Source organism: Prionailurus bengalensis, chromosome E4, assembly GCF_016509475.1.
Source record: "Prionailurus bengalensis isolate Pbe53 chromosome E4, Fcat_Pben_1.1_paternal_pri, whole genome shotgun sequence".
NCBI classification, from domain to species: Eukaryota; Metazoa; Chordata; class Mammalia; order Carnivora; family Felidae; genus Prionailurus; species Prionailurus bengalensis.
In genome coordinates, this window is record NC_057360.1 from 20,021,665 (window position 1) to 20,046,055 (window position 24,391).

Here is a 24,391-nt window from a genome sequence, read left to right on the forward strand (position 1 = left end):
TACAGTACATGCACCTTGAACAAGAGGGACTTCAAGGCATCTCAACCCAAGGCAGCTTCAGACCCAAGGAAGGGTCTGTCCACGTGGGGAAAGTACGACAGACCTTGTGCACAGTCTCGGAGGAGAGCTAGATGTTCGGGGCCGACACCTCCTGGTCGGTAAGTCCTGCTCGGGGAGGAGACAGAATCCTTGCTTCTGGTGAGGCGTGCCTTCCGCTAAGGCCCTAACAGGCCAGGTCCTCCCAGAGGGCGATTTTGCAGGTGACCCCCTTCCCCCATGCAGGAGGGAAACCTCATGGCTTTGGAACCCGACCTGTCCCTCAGCTCAGTGGCTGAGGCACCCGAGGCTCAAAGCTATAGTGATAGTCCGGGCCAGGATGTGGGACCGGGGCATTGTGACCTCAGCAGTTCTGCACACAGAGAGGCAGTCATCCTCCCTCACCTTGGCCTGTAATCTGCACAGGACGGTGGCCTGGTCACAGGGGCCCGTGGTGGGGAGGTTGGGAAGTTAACACTCTGGCCTCCGCCATCATGTCGGCCAAGAGGGCAGAACTGAAGAAATCAGACCTGGTAAAGGACAAACACTGCTGGAGAACGTGGGGCCTCTTTGAGTCCTCACTGAATGGAGGGGTAGGGTGCGGGTGGGGGGATACAGAGAATTCTGGTGAACGCTCTGCTCTTTCTCTGTTCTGAGAGCGGAGTGGCCTCTGAGCCCGGAAGGAGGACGGGATTCATCCCTGGCCTCGGGGTGGGAAGGAAGGAGGCCTCTGCTGACTTCCTTTGGGATGAGGAGCGATGTAATAACCCTCACCACCTCCAACCACCCCCGGAGCCACGCCTCCGGGCCGGGCCGGTACCAGGCCTGCATCCACGGGCACATCTAAGGCACACAAGCACCTTATTAGATAATGCGATGAGTGCCCCCGATTTGCAGACGAGGAAGGGAGGCTCAGGGGGAATAGATAATTTGCCCGGGTGACACAGCTAGGAGGGAAGCAGGCCGAGATCAGATTGCAAGTCAATCTGTTTCCAAAGCCTGAACTAATCCACGGCTTCCATAAAGTTATCTTCCAAGTGCTCTCCCTGCTCAGGCCCCCCAGCGGGGGGAGGGCTACCTGCTGACTGGGCAGGTGCGTGTTCAGAAAAGAAAGATAACCCGACAAAGTTTGGGTTGTCTTGAATCGGGTGCTGGCGGGAGGGGGCGTACATGGGTGGCGGGAGGGGGCGTACATGGGGAGCTCAGGTGCAGGTGGACGGGCAGGATTGGGTAGGGGGGCTCTTGAGAGGGCTGGTATTATCCCTCCAATCCTGGTGCCTGACAGGAGGACTGCCAAACTCCTGTCTCTACAGAGCAAGAACTACAAGGCAATGTGCCTGGAACTGAAGCCCGAGCCGACCAAAGTAAGAAGCTCTTTTGAGGCCATGCCGACAGCCAGGCCTGAGACCCGTGGGGAGGTGACTTGGAGTCAGGGGTCGTTCGCTGTTCCTGGCGGCCAAGACCTGTCCCAGGTGCTGGGGGATACACTGAGAGAGAGAGAGACAAACTCTGCTCGCAAAAGTTCACGCTTGGAATAATCTGATACAGAAACAAAGAAGGAAAATTCGGCAGTGTTACCTGCAACGCAGAGAATTGAAATAGGGAGGGCTGCCTGGGTAGCTGCTGCCCACCAGGTGGTCGGGAAAGGCCCCAGGCTGGGCTGGGGGCTGAAGCACAAGATGAGGGCCGAGGGCCGACCAGAAGCCTGAGGAAGAGCAGTGTGGGCGAAGGAAGGAGCACATTCCAAGTCCCTGAGGCAGGAAGGGCCTTGGCCGTTCAGTGGGCCGGGAGGGTGGTGGCGTGAGGAGCTCAGAGGGGAGACGGTGGTGGCGGGGTTGCCAGCTCTCACCCCTGTCCTAGCCTGAAAGGAGGAACAGAAACTCGGGGGGATCTCTCCTGCCTCATCCACCCACACCTGTGACGTCCACCATTCTGTGTTTCTGTTTTCAACCAACAGACATATGACTACAAGGGAATTAAACAAGAAGGGCTGTTTACCAAACCAGGAGGGACACAGGAGCTAAGGGTAGGTGGGGCAGCCCAGGCCGCCGGCCGCTTCCATGGTGGGTTCGCTGCTGGCATCTGTGACTAGGCTCCGGGACCAAAAAATTGTACAGTGAATTCTACTATACCCTTCACTCAGATCTCCCAAATGTTGGCATTTTACGATTCTCCCTCCCTCCCTCCCTCCCCGCATGTATTCACACACATACATACATATAAGGTATATTTCCTGAATCACCTGAGAGCACATTTCTCTGAAATTTCAGTGCATGTTGCCTAAAAACAAGAACAATCTCTTACACAGTACAATGAGCAAAATATCAAAGCCAGGACATGAACATTGATTCAGTCCTTATTCTAATTGTATCAATTATTCCACTAATGTCTTTCACGACAAAAGAAAAAAACAACTCTTTTTGTGTGGGATCCAATCCAGGACCACACATGGCAGCTGGGTTCCCTGCCTCTTTAGTTTCCTTTCGTCTGGAATTCCACTTCAACCTTTGGTTTCTGGGACATTGTCATTTATGAGGATTATAGGTCATGTATCTTGTAGACCGACCCTTCATGTGGGTGGCCTGGTCCTTCCTGGTGACTAGATGCGGCTGTGCATTTTTGGGGGTCACATCACAGAAGTGAAGGTGTCCCCTTCAGGGCATCATAGCGGGAGGCACGTGATGTCTGTACAGCCCACTCCCCCTTAACAGCATCCTTTCTTTCCTCCCTAATGGGAGGCATTTCTCTGTTCCTCCTTATTAGCAATGCCCCACGGTCTTTCCTTACTTCCTTTTGACAGTTTCCCTTCCTAGACCTTTCCTTACTCCTTCTCTTCCCTATTTTATTTCCTCAGACTGAACTCAGGGAGGTGAAGGAAGAGCTCAAGGAAAAAATGGATGAGATCAAACAGGTAACAGGATGAGACTCTCCAGGATATGGAGGAAAAGGGGAGCTTCCAGGAAAATGCAGTGGCCAACCTCGAATAGCGAGGGCAATCAGGAATTGCGTGGAAAACGCATCAGCCCAACTCAGCCCCATCTCCTCCAGTGTTTCAGTGCCGAGCAGCTGAGGGTATCGATGTCTTGTCTGTCTGATGCTTAAGCCCAGGTTTTGAATGACAAGAACTCTCTAAAGCATCACACTGAGGGTTAGGGAGATATAGCCCTCGTGACAGAGTGAGAGGAGCTGACCAGGATGTGGGAGAAGTCGGGGACCAATTCTATTCTCCTCCCTCCTCTTCCGGGGACAAGCAGCAGAGCAGGAACTCGCTTCCTGCTCCTTTGCTGGAACCACCGGTGGCATTTGTAGGAAGGGAGGGAATGCTGAAGAAAGAAGGTGTAATTGAAGCTATGGTCTGAGCTCCACGTTGAAGTGTTGCCGTACCCAGATCTAAGCCACCCCAAGGCCCCTGGTGGTGGTCACTTAATGGTACATGCACCCTAGTCCCTTCATAGACTCCTTGGGAAGAAAGCGGCTTTAATTGGCCACTACAAGTCTGTTCCTTGAGTTTTATCCAAGAAGCAGCTGCTGCCTTTTGTTTAAAATGCCCCAGAGGGACTCTGCCTTCAGTAATACTTGCCATGCTTTTCTTCTTCAACAGATAAAGGGCATAATGGACAAGGATTTTGATAAACTCCAGGAATTCGTGGAGATTATGAAGGTAAGCATTTGCTGAATGCCTTCCATGGGCCAGTATGGCACTGGGAATTATGGAAGGCGATGCCAGACCCTGCCCTGAAGTCACTTACAATCTAGCAGAAGACCCAAACTCTATGGCAAGAGAGAATTAAATGACAAGTAAGTGCCGAGCTACATGACAATTGGCTGTCAGTTAATCAGGAGTCTGGAGAAATGAGTCACGAATGTGGGCCAGGGTAACGAAATACAGAGAAAGTGACTCTTCCGGTGAGCTTTGAAGGCTACATGGGAAGCTAAATGCATATCTAACCAAAAGCCCAATAAGATTAGTTTTGAGCTCAGCAATTACTAAGAGGACCACCTAGACTCTAGAATAGTGGCTCTCAGGGTGCCTGGGTGGCTCAGTGAGTTAAGCGTCCGAGTTCAGGTCACGGTCTCATGGTTTGTGGGTTCAAGCCCCGCGTCGGGCTCTGTGCTGACAGCTCAGAGCCTGGAGCCTGTTTTGGATTCTGTGTCTCCCTCTGTCTCTGCTCCTCCCTTGCTTGCGCTCTGTCTCTCTCTCTCTCTCTCAAAAATAAATAAACATTAAAGAAAACGTTTAGAACAGTGGTTCTCAAACCGAGGGTTGATGGGGGGTGGGAGATGGGTATTGAGGAGGGCACCTTTTGGGATGAGCACTGGGTGTTGTATGGGAACCAATTTGACAATAAGTTAAAAAAAAAAAAAAAAAGAATAGTGGTTCTCAAACCTTGATGTGTTTTGGAATTGCCTGGAGCACAAATAAAGAAAATAGAGCCCAGATCCTTTTTGGAGGGGGCTTGGACCCTTGAATTTTTCTCACATTTCCTAAGTGAAAATTTGAGAACCACTGATGTAGAAGCATAAATAGGCAAAAGCAGATAGCTTTACATTTTTAAGAGTTATAAAGGGGTACTACCCCTACCAGATATATACAGTTCACATAAAGCCACAATAATCTTGTCTAGATAACCAGCCGCAGGAACAAAACCAGGGTAGATAACCTTGTCACCACCTCTGTGCCAGGGACACGCTAAGAATCACTTGCCAGGATTTTAAACATCTGTATACCCAGGCCTGGTCCAGATGAACTGAATAAAAATCTCCAGGCTGGGCCACAGTTGCTTCAAACTCTCAAAGTGATTCTGAGCTTTCCCCTGGATAAGAACCAGATCTTTAGTAGCCGTAGTTACTAACCTTGGCTGTACATTGCAGTCACCTGTACTGTGGCTTTGACCTTATACCCAGCTGCACCCCATAACAATGAAATCAAAACCTCGAGATGATGAGGTCCAGGCATGAGTAGTCTTTAAAGATCACCAGGTGATTCCGTTGTATGCCAAAGGTTGGGCAGCACAGCTCTATACAATTTCAAAGACAATAAGGATGATTTTTTAAATGTTAGAAGGAAAGGATTATATATTTATATTAAGAACTGTGATTATATGAAGAAAAACTTAGTTAACACTGTAAAAACTGAAATGGTGCATAGAGTAAATTTAAATAATAAAAACCAGTAAGAATAAATTATATATGAATATTTAACTGTATGGTCTAAAAAGAAGTACAATGGAAGAAATCACTAAGGAAATATTGATATATTTAACAATAGAAAAAATTAAAAAATGGTAACAGCAAAGCGCCATATACAGAATTAAGAAGCAAACAGTTTGAAGGAAATAATTTTCCACAAATATGATAAACATTGATAAAAGTTTTTTTTAATCTACAACTTACAAATCTGACACAAATCAGTAAGAACCAAATAGGAAAATGGGCAAAGGGTATGAAGAAACAATCCACAAAAGAGAATACAACTAAAATGCAGTAAATATATTTAAAAGGTTTACCTCATGAATAATCAATGAAACGCCAAATGGGAACAATACTTAAGTCATTGTCACATTCAAATAGATGAACTTTTAATTTATGACAGTTATAGAACAGGGCAGGAATGCTCTTATGCTGCTGATCAGAGTATAGGTTTGTGCAAAACTGGAAAGGAATTAGAAAATAGAAATCAAAAAATATCAAACCACTTGACCTCTTAATTCCATTTCCCAGAATTTAGCCTATAAAAATAATCAGAAATACTAGCATGAGTATCTGTAAAAAGATATTCATTATATATAATATATAATTATATTATCATTATATATAATAATGGATCATTATATATAATAGCAAAAATTTGGAAACCACAATTTTCAACAGTAGAAGAATAGCCAAATAAATTATGGTATATCCACAGAATGAAAACTAGGAACTACTGGAGAAAATGTTTATAGGCACACCTGGCTGGCTCAGTTGGTAGACATGTGACTCTTGATCGAGAGGTTATGAGTTCAAGGCCCACACTGGGCATGGAGCTTACTTTAAAAAAATTGGGGCACCTGGGTGGCTCAGTCAGTTAAACATCTGACTCTTGGTTTCGGCTCAGGTCATGATCTCATGGTTCGTGAGTTGAAACCCCATACCAGGCTGCACGCTGACACTATGGAGCCCTCTTGGGATTCTCTCTCTCTGTCCCTCCTTCATTCACTCTCTCTATCTCTCTCTCAAAAATAAATAAATAAACTTAAAAAATTTTTTAAATTAAGAGCAATGCCATGATTGGGTTCAACGTTAACATTAAGGGGAAACTTAATGAAATGAAAGGCATATGGGAACTCTTTGTACTATCTTTGCAACTCTCAGTAAGTCCCAAGTTATTTTGATATAAAAAGCTTATTTAAAAAAAAGAATGCTTATAATGAGAAGTATGCTTATAATGAAAAGCAAGATACAAGCAATCTATATAGGCTGATCTCAGTTAAGTGGGGGAAAATAGCAAAGTAAATATTTAGAAAAAAGACTGGAAAGAAATACACCAAAGGGGTTAATAACAGTTATGGCGAGGTGATGAGATTAATTTACTTTTATATTCCTCTATATTGTCCAAATTTTGTACAAAGGGCATGTATTATCTCTATATTAAAATGCAAACACAGTAACTGTTTTGTTAGTGGGCAGGACTGGGTATGGAAAGGCACAAAGGAGGCTATTTTGGGCACGGGAACAGCTTGCACACAGCATGGAAGCAGGATGAACGTGAAGTGTATCATGGTCAGTGGGGAGATCAGTCATAAAAGTGGGATCATCCGGGAAAACTGTGAGAAATAAAATGGAATGGGCACAAAGGCGGTAGATAATGAAGGCTTTTGAAAGACAGGCGGACAGATTGGGACTTGGTTGTGTAAGCAGTAAGAGGCCTCTGGAGATTCTTAATCAAAGAACATGCTAGAAGCAGCACTTCAGAAAGGCTGAGCAGGCAGCTGTTTGCAAGGTGGGCTCGGGGGTGGGGGGAGCCGGGAGAGCAGGGCTGGGGGCTGTCTGGAGCTAGAATATCAGGCAGGAAGCCACGTTCCCACTCAAGATGAGGAATGCTGGACTAGGTGTAGGAATAGAAGGGAAATGGTAAATCTGAAAGATGCACCGAAGGAAAAACAACATTTTTGATGATCGACTCAACATAGAGAATGAAGGAGAAGCAAGTGTCCATGACCCCAACAGGCAATCTGGACAGTTAGAAGAAAGCGGTGACGGTGACAAGGACAGTTGGCAAACAGATTTAGAAGAGAAAATGAGGAGATCACTTCAGGACATGAGTTTGAAGTGACAGTGACACTTCTAAGCATAAGGGACATTTTGACTCTGATTTTTCAAAACCAGGGGGCATTTTTCACATCAAGGATATTTTCACTCTATTTATGCATACGGATGTCTTATCCAAAATGTATCCCACCACTTAAAAATACTTTTCAAGAAGTGGGGGGGGGGGGGTGGCTCCTTGGTGGCTAGGTTGGTTAAGCGTCCTACCTCATGATCTCGTGGTTTGTGAGTTCGGGTCCGGCATTGGGCTCTGTGGTGTCAGTGCAGAGCCCCCTTCAGACTTTCCATTCCCCTCTCTCTGCCCATACTGCTCACGCGTTCTCTCTCTCAAAAATAGACATAAAAAAAAAATGCTTTTCAAGAAGCTATTTTTTGAAATCCTGTCCACTCATACAGTATAATTCCTTGATCGGTTTTCTACCACACTTCAGTAAACTGTTGCCAAATCTTTCATTTTTTGTTCGAATTCTTTTCCTTGAGGCAATCTATTTTTCATGGGTATTTTATAATGTTCAAGCCAACCTTGAACCTTGAACCTTGAACCTTGTGTTTGTCCATAACAGATACCGTTGACGATGATATCTGCCATCTTAGACATTCTTTGATGACCGCTATTTCTATTCCAATGTCTCCGGATCAAACTTTACAGATCGTAACTCGCCAAGAAGATTTTACTATTCTTTCAGTTCTTAGTAAATAATAAATGTGAGGGGCCAGTTGAACTAATGTCAGTTTTATTTTATGCTGACCATTTCTGCCAGAAATTGGGTAAAAGATGAAGCAAACGCGCATGCGCAGAATCTGGGTGCACAGCAGGGGTCAAAACATTGGAGCCAAAAGTGCCTTTGCGGGGGAAGGTCACAAGATTCGTCTTCTTGCCTCCATCACTTCATAGGCCTTGAGCCAGAGCCAGGGCATAAGGGTCTCATCCAGGTGTGGGATCAGGTGAAAGCCTTCCTGTCCTCTGACTCATCTGGAAACTTTGGATAAGCCCCTAATGACCCTGCCCGTGCTTTGGCCTCATCCTGGAATGGGGGCGGGGAAAGGGAGAGGTGGCACGGGTCCCCCAAGGCCGGTGAGGATTCCCGAGAAAGGAAGACGCTGAGGTGATCTCTGAGTGGTTGGCAGCTAGAGGCAAGAAGAAAGGATTTCAGACGCCCTTCAAGATGATAAGGCTAAGCTTTGACTTTTCTCCTGAAGGAAATGCAGAAGGATGTGGATGAGAAGATGGATGTTTTAATAAATATGCACAAGAGCAGCAAGTAAGTGTGACCTGCACCCGTCTCTCTTCGTCCCTGAGGCATCTCCTCCCTTCACTCTGCTAAGCGTCCTCGGGCTCAGAGGACCCTCAGATTCTTCAAGGACCTGTCTTGGTTTCTCTTCCCCCAATGGCTTGGATGTCAGGGCCCTCCGTGGCCGCCCACACTGTGGTCATCTCCCTGTCGTGTTGGAAATCGTCCCCCCAGCTCTGCCCCTCCCTAACTCCCTCCCCCAGTCCCCTTAGAAGAGGTCCAGAGGAGCAGCAGGAGTTCAGGCTGACGGCAAAGATGGACACAGACCCACAGCTCCGGCTCAAGAAAGTGGATGGAGCTGATGGCATGCCGCTCACTCTCCACGAGAAGATGATGGCACTTCAGAAACCAAAAAAGGACCCACTGGATTCCCTTCATCAAGGCAGGACCTGCTGCGTAAGTGAAGCCTGACCCCCCCCCCCCCCCCACGCTGGTGTGCCCCTCCAGGCTCCTGCCCTGCCCTGACCGTCCTAGGCCCTCTCACTCCCTTACCTCCTGCTCTAAAGGGACGGGTTCCACCCCTCTGCTGGCCCCAGATGCCTCCCTAGCCCAGAGCCCCCTCCGGGGGCTTGCCCTCTAAGCCTGGGGAGAGTCCTAAGCCGTGACCAAGTGAGCCTCAACCCTGGAGGTGCCCACTGCCAAGCGCCAACATCTTGCTCTGCCCTTTTCTATAGCAAGACCCCATGAGGTGCCTAGCAGGCGGCCATCTTGGACCAGGGGAAAATGATCTTTCTTGTGCCGTTTCTTTTTCCCTCTACAGGAAAGATGTTTGTTGTGTGCCCAAAAGAACAACTACAGTCAGGGGTAGGTAGACCCATTCGAGAAGTCCTTGTCCCAGTCGGGTGCCCCATCATCCCAGAGGCAGTGTGCTCAGGCTGCATTTGCCTCCAGTCCCCCGACCTCATCCACTCGGTCATAGAGGACATGGCGCGAGGCCAGAGGACCCGGGTCCCCCAGCCTGGAGGCTGCGGCCCAGAGGCTCCTGCGGGGAGGGGTGCCTCGCTGGCAGCTCGCTGACCCTGCCTCAGGGTCCTGCCTTTCTCGTCCTCTAGCAGAAAACTTCCATGCCATTCCTGGGCACCTTTTTCATCCTTGGCATCTGGAGCTGCTTTCTGATTTATCTGTGCTTCAAGCCCTATGCGGGCGAAGGTGTGCTTCCAACCTAGAGCCACCACAGAGCCCACCGGCAGCCCCGGCTCTTCCTCTCCACTCCTTGAGCTGCACGATGAAGGCGTGGGGCCCTCTGACACGCCACCCCGCCCCAGGCCTCCTCCCACCCGGAGATTAAAACCCTCACTTTAAAGCCAAAGCACGTATCGTCATTTGGAATATCAGCCCCAGACTTCATTGTGCAAGAATGTCACTTTTTTGTTTCTAAATCCCCATATTTCAGACGCCAAGCCCTCTTCCTGCTTCCTGTTGGATTAGTGGGAAATTCTATCTTGGTCATTCTCAGGGTCACCCCCCCCACCACCTCCCTCCCTCTGCCTAGTTCTGCAAAGGTCTCAGGTCAAAAGAGAGGGGGGAGGCCACAAAGGTAAGAGCTGCCATTCCGTGGGGTGCAGGAGAGACCTCCAGTGTCCTACATACCTGTGCCCCCTGTGTTCTTAGCTCCTGTACTGTGTGTGTGGTGTGTGTATGGGACCCAAGAGTCTCGGGTGAGTGGGGGACCCCAAGCCCAGGGTCTAGCCTGCTCTGCTTCCCTCTGAGGTTTTGTCATGGAGCAGAGCCTAGGGCCCCACTGCTCATAGGAACTTGGTCCCCTTTGTGGGCTCTGGGGATCCACCCTCCTACCCTCCTGAAGGTCTCCTGTCCCCCCAACCCAAAAGGAGACCTATCCCTTCAGAGTCCTTAGGTCTTCACAAAGGTGGTGGTGAGCCAGTGACCTTCACCTGCTCCCGTCTTTGTCCTGCCCCAAATCCCCTCCCCTGGCCACTAGCTTGAAATGAGAGTAAAGAAAGATACAGAGAGGGGCGCCTAGGTGGCGCAGTCGGTTAAGCGTCCGACTTCAGCCAGGTCATGATCTCGCGGTCCGTGAGTTCGAGCCCCGTGTCGGGCTCTGGGCTGATGGCTCAGAGCCTGGAGCCTGTTTCCGATTCTGTCTCCCTCTCTCTCTGCCCCTCCCCCATTCATGCTCTGTCTCTCTCTGTCCCAAAAATAAATAAACGTTGAAAAAAAAAAAAAAGAAAGATACAGAGAAAATAGTATCTCAGTAAACTCTCCTGTCATGAGTGTGATTTTTGGGGTTTAGTTTAATGGAGGAGGAATTAATAGGATTCCATATTTTATTTAACACCAGCTTGCTTGCTGCTTCTTTTTTTAAATGTTTATTTATTTTTGAAAGAGAGAGTATGAGCTGGAGGAGGCAGGGGGATGGGCAGAAAGACAGGGAGACAGAATCCGAAGTAGGCTCCAGGCTCTGAGCTGTCAGCACTGAGCCTGATGTGGGGCCCGAACCCACGAACCACAAGATCGTGACCTGAGCCAGGTTCAGATGGTTAACCAGCTGAGCCACCCGGAGGGCCCCTCACACCAGCTTTCTTGTTTCATCTCTTTGCTAAGCTGGCTGCTTAGACTTTTAGCCAGTCTAGTGAATAATTGACCAAGTTGTTAATGGCTACGTAGTAATGAGTGATGTGTTGGGCTTCTGACTTATATTTAACAAACAAACAAAAACCAAAACAAAGCCTAGGACTTGCCCTCAAGGAACTTCTAGCTAGTAAGTAAATATAGTATATTAAACATAGTAAACATGTATATTAAAAAATATAGACCATATGACAACAAGGACAGTATAGCGTGTGATGAAAGCAGAAATGAGTTAGAAATGGGAAAAAGGAGAAGGGTGTGTGTAGAACATGTCCATTTCCTGCTGCGGTAACAGATTACCACACGGTTAATGGCTTGAGACAACACAAGATGGGTCCAAAATGGGTCTCCTGGGGCTAACCTCAAGGTGTTGGCACGCCTGCATTCCTTCTGGAGGCTCCAGGGGAGGATATACTTGTCTTTTCCGGCTCCTACGGGCTGCCTGCATCCTTTGGCACATGGCCCCTTCTATGTTCAAAGCCAGCAATGGCCAGCTGTGTCTCTCTCATTCCGTATCACTCTCACCCTGATTCGTCTTCTGCCTTCTCTTCCACTTTTCAGGCCCCTTGTGATTACGCTGGGCTCGCCTAATCATAATCATAAGGATAATAATTACCTTAAAGTAATAAGTTAAAGTCAGCTAATGAACAACCTTACTTCCCCTTTGCTGTGTAACATAACGTATTCATGGGTTCTAGGGATTAGAACACGCACCATCTTTGGGGGCTGCTATTCTGCCAACACAAGGGACTCCCCAGACCCTGTCCCTTGACCTCCAAACCTTCAAACGCTTGGGAACACTGCATTGTGTAGTTCTGTGCTGTCGTAATAGGCCCACAAATCCTCTGATACTCTTGCAAGAGGAGCCTAATTCCTCTCCCCTCAAGTGAGGGCTGGACATAGTGACTCACTCCCAATGAACAGAATATGGCGGAAGTGATGGCGTGTTACTTCCAAGACTCAATCATAAAAGACCCGGTGGCTTCATCTTGCTGTCTCTCGGATACCCAGCCTGGGTGAAGCTCGCAGCCATGTAGTAATGACGTCCAAGTGGTCCTCTGGAATGGGCCACAGGGCAACGCACTGAGACCTGCTGCCAATAGCTACGGGGCAGGTCAGCTGCAGCCCTAGAGCCTTCAGGTGGCAGCGGCCCCCACCAACATCTTGACTGCAACCTTATGAAAAGACCCTGAGCCAGAACCACCCAGTTCCAAATTCCTGACCTGCGGAAACTGCGACGTAATAAATGCTTGTTGGTTTAAGTTGCTAGGTTTTGAGATGATTTGTTAGCAATGATCATACACGTGCATACCTCCTGTTCATTTTTTAAAATTGTTTTTTAACGTTTATTTATTATTGAGAGACAGAGCATGAGTGGGGGGGGGGGGGGGGCGGAGCAGAGAGAGAGGAGGAGACACAGAATCCGAAACAGGATCCAGGCTCTGAGCTGTCAGTACAGAGCCCGATGCGGGGCTCAAACCCACAAACCACGAGATCATGACCTGAGCCGAAGTCGGATGCTTAACCGACTGAGCCCCCCGGGCGCCCACCTCCTGTTCATTTTTTAGTGACTTCAAAAATTGAGGCATAAAGCGTATGGTTATGTACAATTCGATGAATTTTTATATCTGTATACATCACTGACGTTATTCTAGAACATCTCCAGCACCTTTTTCCCATCCATACCTAGCCTGCTCCCAGGTTACCACTATTCCGATCTTTATCCGCACAGGTTATTTTGCCTGTCTTTGAACTTGATTTATAGATGGAATCCTATAGGTATTTTCTTATTTCTTTTGCTCAAAATTATGTCTGTGTAACTCATGCATACCGTTGTGTGAGTAGCAATTGTTCATTATTTTGTAATTGCTCTGCAGTTTTCATTTTGTGAATACACCATAATTTACTTACCCATTCTCCTAGTGGTGGCCCAGATGATTCTCTAAACAGGCTAAGTAAAAGCAGTTTTCCCCATTGCTCTCTGTGCATTTGCCCTGTCTGTAAACCCCTTCTCTGATCCCTGGTGCCCTGTAGGTCACTCTACACCCTCTTTTTTTCCCCAACGACAAAAAAAATATTTGCTTTATTAGACTGAAGAGAACCTCAAGGCTTGAACTTGAGCCCTGACCTCTCACCAAAGCTCAGATCTACCTGTCTATCTAAGCCCTTGCCATTGTGTCAAACTCAGTATAGCCAAAATCAGAATCCTCACTTCTGCACCCAAATCCCTTCTCTGCCTGACTTCCTGACAGGGGTCCTTGTCCTTGCTCAGTGTCCTGGCAGCTGGGGCACAGGAGGATCTCTAGACAAGGGATGGACCTTTTCTCCCACCAGGGTTGTCTTCAACCCTTCCATCTGCCTGTCTGCCTGGCACCCTGTCTCGACTTCCCAGGGGAAAATCTCACATGCCGTAGAGCTCAGAACCCCTGCCTGAGAAGTCATGTCTGTGGCTTATTTTCCCAAAGCTCTTTTGGCAGTTTTAGGATTTCTGAGAACATGGGCAAAGACCCTATGACAGGTGGGCAATGGATTCTTTCCTCTTTACCCTGCTCTCGATCACTCCCTCCATGATATATCTTTGATGGCTCTCAGGACCTTCTCTGAGAGCTAAGGATGAGAGAAGAGTGTGGGCTTCTTTGGGGCAGGGACTCCAGGATTCATTTGTTACCCACCACCCCGGCCAGGTGACAGGTGTGTGGATGTGTGGCTAGCGTTCCCTGTTTCTGACATTGGTGCCACTTAGTCATTCAAGTCTTAACACTTTGTCTCTCTCTCTCCCTCCCATAGCAAATGAGCTACCAATTCCCAAAAGCAATCTTTCTAACATTTCCAATGTCCATTCTAGAATCCTCCAATTCCCATACATACTCTAACCCAGGCTCTTAGCATCTGGATTCTAAACCACTTACAGTAGCTTCTGACCCACTAGTTTCTTCCAACCTGGAATGCGTTGTGCGCATACCATTTCCAGATATTTGGTCCTTAGCCAGTGCTTTCTACTCCAACACTGTCCCTTGCTCAAAAATCTTCAGTGCCCACTACTCATGGGATAATATCCAGACTCCTCAACTTGTTGTTCTAGACCTTGCATTTTGTTAAAAAAAAATAATGTTTACTATTTATTTTTGAGACAGAGAGCACACAGAATCCGAAGCAGCCTCCAGGCCTGAGCTGTCAGAACAGAGCCCGACACAGGGCTCAAACCCATGAAACATGAGATCGAGAACTGAGCTGAAGTCAGATGCTCAGCCGACTGAACCACCCAGGTGCCCCTTGACCTTGCATTTCTGATCTGATCTTAGGTGTCTGAACTTTTCTCCCCCCTTCCCATCTGTAAGCCTATACTCTAGATCCCACGTGGGCCCTCCACATCCCACTCTCACACCTCCTGCCTTTGCTCACCTCATTCTCCCACCTCCATGAGCCCCCACCGTCCCTTCTGGACTGCCCTCTGCCCCACTCAGATCCTCAAGGACCCAGTGACCAGGCTGCTCAGCCACTCAGAGACCTTTCCCACCTGCTTACTGGTTCCAGCCTGCATGTCTCCTCTCCCTACAATTTGTCAGTTTCTGGAGCCAGCGCTTATGTGGTCTTCATTCGTCTTTGTCCCCAGCATGGAGGTCAGAGCCCTGCACTTGTCAGGTTCTCAGGAAATGTTTGTCACCTCAACTTTTGCTGCATAGGCTGAGCTGGCTTCTTAACCCCCTCCAGGACTTGCAGCCTTGGCCCTATGACCCCAGTGGGGGGCTTCTCCCGCATGGATCCCCCCAAGACTGAGCGGGCTCTGGGCAGGTGCTGAGAGAACTCTTTGGACTCTCCAGATTTCCATCCCGGGTCATGTCGGGAACTATACTTATGTGACTGTGCCCTGTGTTCAGTTTGGCTCATGAGACAGGGAAGGTTCCCTCTTGAGACTTGACTTTTGCAGCCAAATTCCCCTCAATGTGTTTTCAAACCTAAGCAGATGCCAGTTTTAAGAACTAAAGCAAGGTCGTCAGGGAAACAGGGCTTCCAGGAGTAACGGAAGTGCTGAGTCTTCTCTGTGCAAATGATCTGCAGTGCCGATCAAGTCCTGGGGACTGGTGACGGTGGCCCTGCAGTCCCTGTCCCCTGACTCTTCCCAAGCTCCCCTCTGCCGCATTTCCATGTCACCCAATGCAGAGGCAGCAGAAGGACAACAGTGTGTGCTGAGGGGACACGTTTGCCCGGCTGTCAAACAGCTGTCACATCTGCCCTTGGGAATGGACCTTCTGGGAGCCCAAGCCGTCATTCCTGCTGACGCCACACATGGACCAGCTTTGCTGGTGAGCTTGTGCTTTCTCTGGAGGTCTCAATGTCACCTCACCTGAAGCGTCATTATACTTCATCTCTTCTCCCAAAGACGCTGTTCCTGTCCCCAACTTGGGGGCATGTCCCCAACCTCTTCTTTGTGCAATAGGTCCCAGTTGATCAGACCAAGGTAGATCTCCAGCTCCACTTGCCCAGCCAGAGCCCTTTCTCTGCGAATCTGGGAATTGGGGGAGACTCCAGTGGCCCCCAGAACTGAGGACTTCTAACTGGGGGCCGGAGAGGCATCTGGCATGTTGGCCCAAGAAGCAGAAAAAGCCGGTCTGTAGAAAAAGACAAGCAGTTTGCAGAAAGCGAAGCAACAGAGAAGCTGAGAGAAGGGGAGAGCCATGCGGTCCCAAAGAGGGGCTGCAAGAGCCACCGCCTGAGCTTTGCGATAGCCCCCGGGGCTCTTGGACCGCGGTGCCCTTTGCTGTGACAGCAGAGTGGTCTCCTGTTACCACAGAACTAGCCCCCCCCGCGGTTAGCAGTCTCAGAGATCACCCGCGCCAATCTCTTCAACTTACTGTGGGAACTCTGAGGCCCAGAGAGGTGCAGCGAGGTGCCCTCAGCCACACAGCCAGTTTGTAGCAAAGCCAGGGCCACACCCCAGTTTTCTGACTCCGGGTCCAGTGCTCTCTGCTCCCTTTGCTCTGTGGCTCCCTGGGGCCCGTTGCACTCGCAAGGGTGACGGGGTGAGGAAGAAGGAGCAGAGCTCTTGGGGTCAACGAGATCTGGATAGCATCAGCGGTGTGGCTGCAGGTCCGTCACTTCCCCTCTCTGAGACTCACGGTCTCATCTGGGACGCCCCTCTAACAGGGGCATTGTGAGGGTTACATCAGAGTATAGGTAGAGGAGTTAATTTTTTTAAGTTTTTGGTTTTTTTTAACTTATTTTGAGAGGGGCGCCTGGGTGGCTCAGTCGGTTAAGCATCCGACTTTGGCTCAGGTCATGATCTCATGGTTCGTGGGTTCGAGCCCTGTGTTGGGCTCTGTGCTGACAGCTCAGAGCCTGGAGCCTGCTTTGGATTCTGTCTCCCTCTCTCTCTGCCCCTCCCCTGCTTGTGCTCTGTCTCTCTCTCTCAAAAGTAAGTAAACTTAAAAAAATTTTTTTTAATTTATTTTGAGAGAGAGGGAGAGGGAGAGAGAGAATCCCAAACAGGCTCCTTGCTGTCAGCACTGAGCCAGATGCAGGGCTCGAACTCACAAACTGTGAGATCATAACCGGAGCCGAAATCAAGAGTCAGATGCTTAACTGACTGAGCCGCCCAGGAGGAGTTAATTTTTCAGGAAAAACTGCAGGGACAATGACAACAGTGACGGCAGAATGGCCTTTCCTAGGTTCAAAGGCCTTCAATTCCCAGTCCCAGTTTCCTGCCACCCGGACTGACTCCGGTCACGATGAATGTGGATCTACATTTATTTAAAAAATAAACAAATGACTTGCCGTGTTTTGAGAGGAGGAAGGATGTGTATATTAGGAGACCAAACAATAGGGAAATATAAGAACGGTGAGGGGTTGGGACGGGCTCTTCCAGAGGAAAGAACAGGCAGGTCCTTGTGACACAGCCTGTCAGGCCTGTGACCTCAGCGCGTGACTCCCACAGGTAACAGGTGCGCAGCCCCAGGCCCCGACTCGAGCAGTCACCAGAGAGGCCCGTGGCTGAGACATGGGGTGGCAATTAGGTGGGCGGGGCCGGGCCCAGGAGGAGGCCAGGCCGTGTCGTCCGTTCCCATCCCTGCCGCGGGGCCCAGCTCGGCGCTGACTGCTACCGCCACAGTTGGGAGCTCAGACCAGTCTCTCTCGGACTCACCAGGTCTGGTTATGCCCATTTCCGTGCCGGTGGGCTACCCACCCGCTTTCCTAAGCGGGCCACCCTGACTGGTCCCAGGGGCTCCTAGAGCCTCCCTGCACCGCCCCCCCCCCCCCCCCCCCCAGTATTTCAGAGGTGATCTGTCCTCCTATGTGTGTGATCAAGGTGACTCTTTGGTACTTCTCTCCGTGTTAAAACAAACACAACAAAGCACGTTCAATCTTCAGAATTGAGATGAAAGAACGAGCGAATGCCAGACCCTGATTCCAACAGTAGGAAACCCAGAAGGTGGAGAAGCGCGCCCTCAGCAGGCGATGGAAGGATGTTTAATGGCAGTTCTGCCCACGTGACACTTGAATATGGATATCAGCTTCCCAAAGGGGTGGCCAAGAAGGGCTCTGTTCTGTTGTGTTTTTTATGAGTGATGAGTTTGTGGGGAGATGAGCAACTCCAGTGAGAGTCTACGTGGCATGATATTTCTGAGGGGCAATCTGGTGACACATATCAGAAGCTTTAAAAGACAAGACGAAAAAAATAGGGAAGGGTGCCAAGATTTAACTACAAGGGTATCATGGAGTCACTTATTCTATTTGTTTTTTTTTTAACATTTATTTTATTCTCGGAGAGAACATGAGCAGAGTTGATGAGCAGAGGGAGAGAGAGAGAGAGAGAAAGAGAGAGAATCTTAAGCAGGCTCCATGCTCAGTGAGAAGCCCAACGCGGGGACTCAATCCCGTGACCCTGGGATCGTGACCTGAGCCAAAACCAAGAGTCATACGCTACACCAACTGAGCCACCCAGGCGCCCTATGGAGCCAGTTATAATATGTACTTAAAAATCAGAAACAATATAAATGGATACCAACTGGTTAAATAAATTACGGCACACTCATAAAGTGGAATGCTCTACTGAAATTAAGAATAACATGGGGCGCCTGCATGGCTCAGTCGGTTGAGTGCCCAATTTTGGTTCAGGTCATGATCTCACACTTTGTGGGTTTGAGCCCCGCATTGGGCTCTGTGCCGGCAGCTCGGAGCCTGGAGCCTGCTGTCTCCTTCTCTCTCTGCCCCTGCCCTGCTCGCACTCTGTCTCTTTCTCTCTTTTTCTCTCTCTCTCTCTCTCTCTCAAAAATAAAACACTAAAAAGAAAAAAAAGAATAATATAGTTGGGGCACCTGGGTGGCTTAGTCGGTTAAGGATCTGACTTTGGCTCGGGTGGTGATCTCCGTTTCATGAGTTTGAGCCCTGCATCAGGCTCTGTGCCGACTGTGCAGAGCCTGCTTGGAATTCTCTCTTCCTCTCTCTCTGCCCTTCCTGACTTGTGCTCTCTCTCTCTCAAAAAAAAATAAACTTAAAAAAAGAACAAAAGTATATTGTTGAAATATATTAATGCCATCAAGAGATGTTAATGATATAATGATAATTGGAAAACAGCAAATTATGAAATGGTATTAGAGTATAATCCCATTGCTCGTAAGAATGTGTGTGTGAGGTATGTCCGTCCACACATGTGCGTAGAGGCATGCATGAATGAAAAGACTTAGAAGGATGTACACAAGAATAAGAGCAGTGGTTTTCTCTGCATAGAAGGATTATGACTAATTTTTCTGTCATTCTCTGTGCTTACCTGTAATCCCTGTTTCTACGAGGAACTTGCATAATTTGTCTAATAAAAAATAAGACTCTTTAGGATGGAAGCAAGGTCAATAGAGACCTCCTAAAATTTCTTCTGATGGAAGGCACCTTAGACCCTTCTATTTCCTAGGAGTGACCAGTGAAGACATGCCCCAGGGCCTTTGCACTTTACAAACGTTCCCTCCCATTTCCTCAGCTATCCACATGCCTGGCTCCCTCACCTCAAAAGTACCTTCTCAGTGACACGTTCCCTCTTATTCCATACAAACAACAATGTCCCCAACCGCAGCATTCCTTATGGTCCATACTCTGCTTTACTTTTCTCTCCAGTATACTTAGCACCAACTTACGTAGTATGTATTCTACTTGTTTGTGGTTTTTCTTCTTCTACTACAATGTGAGCTCCTCGAGAACAGAGATTTTGTTTCTGTCCCTGCTCTCTCCCAGGGCCTACTGCAGTCCCAGACATAGAAGATGGGGTCAATAAACGCTTGCTAAAAGGACATGTGCAAACCAAGTCGTTAACCGTATCCCGGGCACTTCAGGCTCTGTGCCAAGAGCTTTGCCCACATGGTTTCACTTTGTTCTTACAACAACCCTATGAAGTCATTCTACTATTCCATGAAGTCATTCAAACTGCCATTCTCCCTATCTTATGCTGGACGAAACAGGCTGGGAGAGAGGAGGCAGTGAAAATAATCATGGCATAAGTGGGAGAGTTGGAATTGGAATCGGAGCATTCTGATGTCAGACCCTATTTCCTCTACCCTCTTGCTTCTCACTAGGTGGTTCCCCCGGCCCAGCGGCATCTGCATCATCTTGTTAGAAATCCAGAGTCTCAGGTTGTATCCCGGACCTACCGAATCAGGGTCTGCCAGCCTCCCAGGTAGCTCCATGCCACTGAAGTCTGAGAAGCGGTGTTCCAATCTATGCTATCAGGTGTATGGAAAATAGGGGGCCTCAGTCTGACCAAGGGGGTGCCTATGGTCTGGGTGAGTTTGGCCTTGGGTTTTGTATTCCTGTGGGCTGTTTTTCCTGCCCACTATGCCCCAACCCAGGAGCTCTTCAGTATCCACTGTCGCAGTCCTGGAGAGATACTGAAAAGGGTCTGGTACAGATAGCAAAGCCTGGAGAGATACCGAAAAGAGTCTGGTGCAGATAGCAAAGCCTTTGGCTTCTCTCTACAGTCACCCCGTGGGCCTCTGGGGGAGAGACAGAGTTTCATGTGGATTAGTGAATGCTCAGTATCGCCTCTGCTCAGGAGCCAGGCCCGTTGGGCACAGTGTTTCTTCTCTTTCTTGGAGGAAACCTCCCAGTTCACTTTGGAAAAACCAGACCCGTGTCTCTCGAACGCATGTGACAGAACCCACCGACATCAGAGATGTAGGGCTGAGCCAAGACTAGAAGCTATTCAGACTTGACTCTTAGTCCAGGCAGGTTGTTAAAATAAAACAAAAGCTACTTTCAATTAAATTATTAATGCCTGGGAGCCCACCCTGGCGCTCATTTTTTTGTCACTAGGAGCCACGTTCAGACTTGACATTCACTGAAAAGGAGGCCTGAAATAAAACCAGAAATCTCATTCCTAGCCTTGCCCAAGCAGTTAAAAACAAGTGTATGTAAACCCATCTGCAAAAGCCAACTCTTGAAAACGTACCAGCAGAGGGCGCTAGAGCCCCATCAGTCCCTGCCCGCTGGAAAGTCTGCAAAGTCGCACCGGATGGGAAATCACACCGGATGGGTGGGGAGAGAGGGTATCTAGACCCTGGGTCCCACCCTGGCTTCATCTTTGTAATTTTGTGGGATCGCAAGACGACGGATACTTGTGATTTGTGCCTACAGGAAAGCCAGTGGTAACCCACGTAAAGGAATCAGTTTCAAAAGGCCTCCACCCCCAAATCCAGTGTTTGGAACACACAAGAAGTGACCTTCACTCATTCCTTCACCTGCTTACCCAGCATTTGTTGAGCACCTACTATGATCCAGGCACAGGGCTAGACCGCTGCATTTTCCCATAAAGTGGTGCTGTAACAATAGATTCCGAGGCTAGCCCTCAAAACCTTTGAAGTCTTTAGTGTAGAGAGAATAGAATTAGACTATTTTCCGTTCTGGGGTAGAGAAAAGGAATAGAGGAAGGACAATGTGGAAGAGAAGAGAAAGTGTGGGAATAGAAGAGGGAGAGAAGAGTAGGAAGGAACCAGAAGACCCTGGGGAAGAGGAAGGGAAGTTGGGTTTCACTCCCTGCCTGGTGTATATCAAATATCAAACCTTAAAAAGGTTGTCTTTAGCACCCTCTCGTTTTCCTGTCTAGCCCCTGACTCAGGTGTAGACCCTCATCTCCCCAGAGCCTCACGGCTGCGTGGGGCACGCCCAGAACTCCTTCCTACAGCCCAGCCCAGCCCAGCCTGCCCACCGTGGCTGCCGGGCTGCAGAGTTTCTATTCTCCACTCCCGTCCACCCTTCCTCGCCTGCACCTGCCCTTCTCAGCTGGGTGTCGGGAGGACAGCAGTCCATTACGTTAACACACCCTGTGTGACACACTCGTCCCAGGGATGAGCGCATCTTGTAAAGAGCACCCCAATTCATCTTTCACTGATAAATTCCCAGACAGTGGTCTGGAGGGTCACGACAATTCCAGGCTCTTTGTGTTGGGGCTTTTATTTTGGGAGCCAGGCCTGGGGGGGGGGGGGGAGGGGGGGCGGTATCCCACACAATGTCTGAGAGGATCTGGCAGGAGGGGCCTCTGGGGGGGGGGAGGGGCTGGTAGGGAAAGGTCACTGGCAAGTCAAGGATTCGCAGATCAGAGATAAATATCTCTGAGCAGTTTGTGTGTGACAGTGACTTCACATGTGTGATTCTGTGTGTTGGGACGAGGCCAGAGGGAGAAGGTCAGCTCAGGGGGAAAGATGAGCCACAGGGCTGGACGCGGGAGAACCACGGAGGCGAGAAAGGACCTCGGGGCCTTGCCACGGCAGCTGCAGGCTCGGCTATCCCCAGGGCCACCAGCGGGAGGCGCCCCTCGCCCCGGCTCTCCAGCATCCTGCGCCGCGGAACACCGGGCTGCCCATTGCCCACCGCGCACGCGCAGCTTCCTGCTGGCGGGAGAGCAGGTCCTGTTTCAGCTGCGCGGGGGAGCTCAGGCCCAGGGCTGCCGCTTGCCGAGAGAGCCTGCAGGTGGGAGGTAAGCAGGACTAAAGGGGCCCGGGACGAAGGCTACGACAAGGCCATTGCACAGCCCGCGGAGCGGGCTGGACCGCGGCACTTCACGCTGAAGTTGTCCTTTATGGTGAACCTTGGGCACATTGCTTCCCCACCCCAGCTGCCTCCGAGGCCTGCCAGAGGGTTCCGATTGAGAAGCCCACCTGCTTGTTGTTTTTCTGAAAGGGCCTCCTCTGCTTGTGCAGGAAGCGGGGTGAGGAGGGAGAAAGCCAGTTTGCTCACCAGGCGTTGGTAGGATAACAGGACCGTCTGGGCACCTGCCCCCGCGGAATGTAAAGCCGGGATCGCCCGGCCTCGTTCGTTGTGCCTTTGCTGATGCCGCTCCCACCAGAGCGAAGGTACCCCAGTTCTACCCCTCAGAGTCCCAGCCATCAGTGGGGACAGAAGTCAAAGTAGCAGTTTCCCTTCAGGATGGGGGGATGACAGGGAAGAGGCGCAGGGGAGGGTCCTCGAGTGCTGGTAGTGTTATGCTTACTGATCTGGGTGCTGTGCTATGCGTGTGCTATGCGTAAAAAAAAAAAGTACTCATCAAGCTGCAAATGAAAGATGGTGCAGTTGCTTTGGAAAATAGTTTGTCAGTTCCTCAAAACTTAACATGGATTTACTGTATGCCATTAATTCTACTCCCAAGTGTATACCCCAAAGAACTGAAAACATGCCCAGACAAAAACGTGTGCGCGAATGGCAGCATTATTCATAATGGCTAAAAGATGGAAACAACGCAAATGTCCATCAGCTGGTAACGAACGGATAAACAAAAACGTGGTCTCTCTATACAACGCAACATTATTCAGCCGTAAAAAGGAATAAAATACTGACACACGCTACAACATTGATGAGCCTTGAAGACATTGTGCCAAGTGAAAGAAGACAGCCACAAAAGACTACACTTGGTATGATTTTATTTACGTGAAAAGTCCAGAGTAGTTAAATCTACAGAACTAGAAAATAGATTGGTGATTGCCAGGGGCTGAAGGAGGGGAAGTGGACATGGGACTTCTTTGGAGAAGTGATGAAAATGTCCTGGAATTAGATAGTGGCAGTGGTTGTCCAACTCTGTGAATATGCTATAAACTAACCAATTGTACACTTGAAAAGGGTGAGTTTTACAATGGGAATTACATTACAAAAAAGAAAACTGATCAAGCTGTATGTACACTTGGGATTTGTATCCTTTGCCCTATGTGTGTTATGCCTTAATACTAACTTTACCTTAAAAGTGAAGGTGCCACACTAGTCTGTTGTTCTGGCTCCTGATTCAAAAGAAAATCCCAGGGGCACCTGGGTGGCTCAGTCAGTTAATCATCATATGCTTGATCTCGGCTCAGGTCTTGATCTCAGGGTTGTGAGTTCAAGCCCTGTGCTGGGCTTCACTCTGGACATGAAGCCTACTTATATATAAAAAAATTCCCAGCCACTAGCCAAAATGCTGCCTCCTCTGTGGTGGCCTCCTTGCCTCCCTCCTCTGAGTTCCTTTGGCATCTAATGCCAACACCCTGCTTACTACTTGTTATTTTTGGAGCCTGGCCAGAGTGTGGCGCATGGACCAGCATCACTCGGGAACTAGTTAGATCTGCAGCATCTAGGCCCCCCAGGCCTACTCTGCATTTTAATGAGGTACCCAGGTAATCTGTATGCACATTCAAATTTGAGAAGAACAGCTTCCCCCACCACGCTCCTGATGCCAACAAAAGAGATTTTAAGTGCCTCAAGACTGTCTTTGTCTCCACCGACTCTGTGATGATAAATACTTGTTGATTCAGAGGTCACACATGTCGTCCCCTAAGAATGCTCAGTGGCATCAGAATACAGCCAGTGCCTACTCTGACTTTGAGACCAGAACAGACTAAAATTTGGGGTTACTTTGGTCAGAGAGGAGAATAGGTAAACTTCTGGCATTCAGGGTGAGATCTCCAAATGCCATTTCCCACTGAAAGCAATGAGGGCTCCTTGGACAAATGGCCGATTCTGGATCTGGGCAGACAATGTACAAGAGGAGGTTTGTACAAAATTTAAGAGACTTCTCAGCTCCTGTCTAAAGGATTCAGGAGCCAAATAGAAGGGACTCCCACTGGCCAACAAAGGGCCACGTGAGCATCAGTATCAATACTGACTACAAGGAACTGAAACACATCAAATGTATTAAAACCTTATGAATTAACAGTAATACTCAA

General features: G+C 49.0%; 1 protein-coding gene across 4 annotated transcripts; it reads left to right on the forward strand.

Moving 5' to 3' along the window:
- Positions 1–422: 422 nt before the first annotated feature.
- Positions 423–9,945, forward strand: TEX35 (testis expressed 35). 4 transcript variants are annotated; one of them, XM_043567914.1, is made up of 9 exons: positions 423–569; positions 1,350–1,508; positions 1,994–2,062; positions 2,891–2,947; positions 3,638–3,697; positions 8,545–8,606; positions 8,840–9,032; positions 9,397–9,440; positions 9,689–9,945. In XM_043567914.1, exons 1-9 carry the CDS (start codon positions 531–533, stop codon positions 9,750–9,752), a joined length of 747 nt encoding a protein of 248 aa, XP_043423849.1. In that variant the 5' UTR covers positions 423–530; the 3' UTR covers positions 9,753–9,945. The 4 variants fall into 4 exon arrangements, with proteins under 4 accessions (XP_043423849.1, XP_043423850.1, XP_043423851.1 ...); XM_043567915.1 differs by having other exon boundaries at positions 9,692–9,945; XM_043567916.1 differs by having other exon boundaries at positions 1,350–1,454.
- Positions 9,946–24,391: the final 14,446 nt, after the last annotated feature.